Source organism: Cryptomeria japonica, chromosome 9 (assembly GCF_030272615.1).
Source record: "Cryptomeria japonica chromosome 9, Sugi_1.0, whole genome shotgun sequence".
Classification (NCBI taxonomy): Eukaryota; Viridiplantae; Streptophyta; class Pinopsida; order Cupressales; family Cupressaceae; genus Cryptomeria; species Cryptomeria japonica.
This window is the reverse complement of record NC_081413.1, coordinates 115,703,118-115,706,798: the sequence shown is the minus strand read 5'-3', so window position 1 is coordinate 115,706,798 and position 3,681 is coordinate 115,703,118. Positions and strand designations below refer to the sequence as shown.

At 33.7% G+C, this 3,681-nt stretch overlaps 1 protein-coding gene across 1 annotated transcript; it reads right to left on the bottom strand.

Annotated features, from left to right (window-relative positions):
* Positions 1-2,045: 2,045 nt before the first annotated feature.
* On the bottom strand, positions 2,046-3,456 carry LOC131062782 (cyclin-dependent protein kinase inhibitor SMR6). The gene has a single exon (XM_057996514.2). The coding sequence runs from the start codon at positions 2,702-2,704 to the stop codon at positions 2,240-2,242; it is 465 nt and encodes a 154-aa protein (XP_057852497.1). The 5' UTR covers positions 2,705-3,456; the 3' UTR covers positions 2,046-2,239.
* Between the last annotated feature and the right edge of the window lie 225 nt (positions 3,457-3,681).

Below are 3,681 nucleotides of genomic sequence, written 5' to 3'. Positions count from 1 at the left end.
TTTGCATGTTCAAAGCCTAAGATCATCCATCACTATCTACTCTACACACCTGTGGAATTCTATGATGTTGGATCTAAGCATGCACATACAAAAATGGGAAAAAATGGTTGTGATAGGGTCTCATCTAAGTCAAATCCCTTTTTTGGTGCTACTACCTTCACTATACCAATTATAGTTTGTAAATTGGTCCTCTTTACCCGTAACCTTGTTATGTCAATTTTTTCTTTATAAATCACTTTGTTTGCCTCTACTTATTCATGTTTTCTTCATATCTAGGATTGATGGCATTTAAGGAAACATTTGGATGATTTTTGTTAGTCTTGCAATGGAACACATTCTCCTAGGTTAACCCCTACAAAACATAACAAAAAAATTGACAACCACTCCTCAAATATGCATATATTCCAAGGATGATCACACATATGGAGATTCCTGTAATGGTATATTTTTAAATATTAGCATATAGTATTAAAATATAAAAATATATATTTGGTTAGTCTAAGACAAGAAAATAATGGGCACTAGACAACTAAAATTTGAATTTGAAATTTGGAAAATCACTATCAAGTTTGAAGCAATGGAAATGACCTAGAATAGGCATGCAGTCATATCTAGGCTGATAATTTTATACTAGGGTAGGTATATGTATAAATTTATGAATGCAAGCCTTAGATGTGTTTTGAAATATATGGATATGAGATAAAATAGGAGTTAAACATCTGAGAATGTGTGTATATAGAGATAAGTGAAGGCAATGAAAATGAACCCAATTTTACATAAGATTTACCTAATTTATAAACATATATAATTATTAAGGCAGTCATCCAAAATAGACTCAAAACTAAATAAAAGATGACATGAATATTCAAATTTCTTAATGTATTTTGATCCAAACACCTTAATAGTAACCCTTTCATGTGAAGTCATTTTTAATTAAGTTTAGCTCATTAAATGCACAAAATGTGCATTGATGAAAAAAACTATTTAAATTCCAGTCACAGTGAGCAAAGAACTCTGAAAGAGTATAAATATTCCTTAATTAGTTAGTTAAAATAGAAGTGATAAAAAAGTCAAATTGTTCAGTATACATATCTATAGGCCAGTCAGTAAAGCTATTAACCTGAAAATAGACATCGTGGGATCCAACAGGTATAGATCAATCCAATGCCCATACTCTTGAAAATACCACAAATATTATGTAAATAAGAGATAGAATTTTGTGAAATGTATGAGGCCTCCTGTCTACACGAGTATGTCATTTGTTATGTTTAGAGACCAAACCAAATTCAATCAGAAACAAGTTTCAATATATCAACTCCAATTCTAGAACTGTTCTTTCATAGTTAGAGAATTACTTTACAATGTTGTCACGCTACTTTCATCCCTGAAGCCTAATGGCATGGGTTAATTAGATCTGTGTATTGGTTTAATTTGTAATAGCTTTTCTGGATTAAACTGTAAAATAAAGTGGAAGATCATACGTCATGATTCCTCAGCAGAATGTGAACAATATCACATTACTCAGTATTAAAAAAATTGTTTGCCTTACCTGATTAATGAACCCAGTAAGATTTTTTATTCAAAAGTAGCAATAAAACAATTTTCTGTGCTTTCTACAGCTCTGTAATTCTGTGGGGCTATGGCCTATGAATAGAGATGGCCACAATCTTAAGAACTGGCAGAGAAAATACATAGTTTCTTAAGAATGTAACATAATGATCTACATTAAATCGAATTCAATTGTGAAAGAAAATCAAAGAGTTTCTTAAGATTGTAACATAATGATCTACATTAAATCAAATTCAATTGTGAAAGAAAATCAAAGAGGGCAGTTGTCTTCTATTGTTCTTTTCATATATTCATTTAGCTAGGTTAGTTATCTGGGTTCTACAGTGAATTCAAATTGTTCAGCAGAAGTGATGGGAATCCGAGCAGGAAGACAAAAGAAGAGAATATAATTAGGGTTCTGTCATATAGAACCTGTTTTCTTCTTAGTTTCACCATTCTAAACTAAGAATACAGCAATTAAATTTCATAACCTTCCATGACCTTGGCAAAACTTGCATATTTACCAATATGATAATAAATTGGTAACAACTTAATACATTCTTATAACCAATTACATAGAAATGGCTAAGCCCACTGTAAGCCAATGGACTCCAAATTACATATATACAATTTTCTCTTTGAGCTGTAAACAGATAAATTAATGAAAGAAGAACAAAAAAAACCACAATTTTTATATCTTTTCCAATATATCAAGAATTCTGTCAAGGCTTTCACCTGAAACTTTTTTAGGGTTCGAGAGATTGAAGAGAGAGCTCAATTCACGCCGACTAACAATGAAATAATCCTGAGATTTGCTTTTCTTTGATGTGGGTCTGGGCTTCCTTGGAGCAGGAGGACAAGATAAAATTTTGGGCAATTGATATTCCTCACCCTTGGGCGTATGACATTCTTCATTTCCTTCCACATTATAATTACTATCCAGGAACTCAAAATTAGAATTCTCTGTACATAACAATAATATGGGTTTGGAAGGAGAAGCAACAGTAATAATGGGTTTCAATCCAGGAGTAAAATTCATGCCCACATTCTCCCCATCAGCCTTCCTCTTCTTGGTCTCTCTAGCTGTTGCCGAGATTCGATCCATGGACGTCTCAGAATTCTCTACTGCTGCTGCAGAGATTCGATCCGCAGACATCTCAGGATTATCTTGTTTAAACCGTGCCCTTATCAATCAGATGCCCAGGGGATGTTTTTTCTGTGTACTGCTGCAATTCACGAGGGTATTAATACAGTGGGAGTTGACAAGATTGGAACTTGGGCTGATCTGCAGCATTTATTTTTTCACAGAGACTAAGCGATAATTGGGTGGTGAGGCCATTGCACGCGCATTCTGAATTGGAATGATTGATTGGGAAAGGATCAAGTGTGAGGCCTCTTACAGATCTAAAGAAAAACTATATCATGACTGTTGCAGACAAGCATGGCTTTTCATGGACCAGACTTCTCCTAACAAATGAATATACACACACAAACAGGTACACCAAATATATTTATATATGCAGTCGGTGCCTTATGATACAAGCATGTTATTGCCTCCAACTGAGGGTATGCTTAAGCGTGCGAGAGAAGAAAGATAAGGCTCCTGAACGATCCGTGACAATCATAAATCAACTCTCTGTGGGCCTCCTCCATTAATTTTATATGTTTCTGTTGTATAAATGACCTACAGTTGAACAATTATGAGTCTATTTTAAAAAAACAATAGATTGGCAAGAGGCTGGTAGTTTAATGGTAGTTTAATGATAGAATATTTTAGTGTGTATGAGAAAATAAAAGGTTGGAGTTTTGGGTGGTTTGTAGAAAATAATATAGCATCAGATCTAAGCCAGATTAGGAGTTCTCGTTACAAAACAATAGTTGATAGATGTGGTTGCAAAATGAGTCACATTCAATTTTGAAATTGTTGGTAGTTTAATGGTAGAATATACAAAATTTAAGGTTTGAAAAGAAAATAATATGGTACCGTATTTGGGTCAGATTAGGAGTTCTGATCAGTGAAAAATGGTCTAAAGAAATGGTTGTAAACTCAGTCACATTTCAATTCCGAAACATGATTCGAAGGAGTGGTTGCAAAATGAGCCACACTTCGAGCCTGAAACATGACTCAAAGGA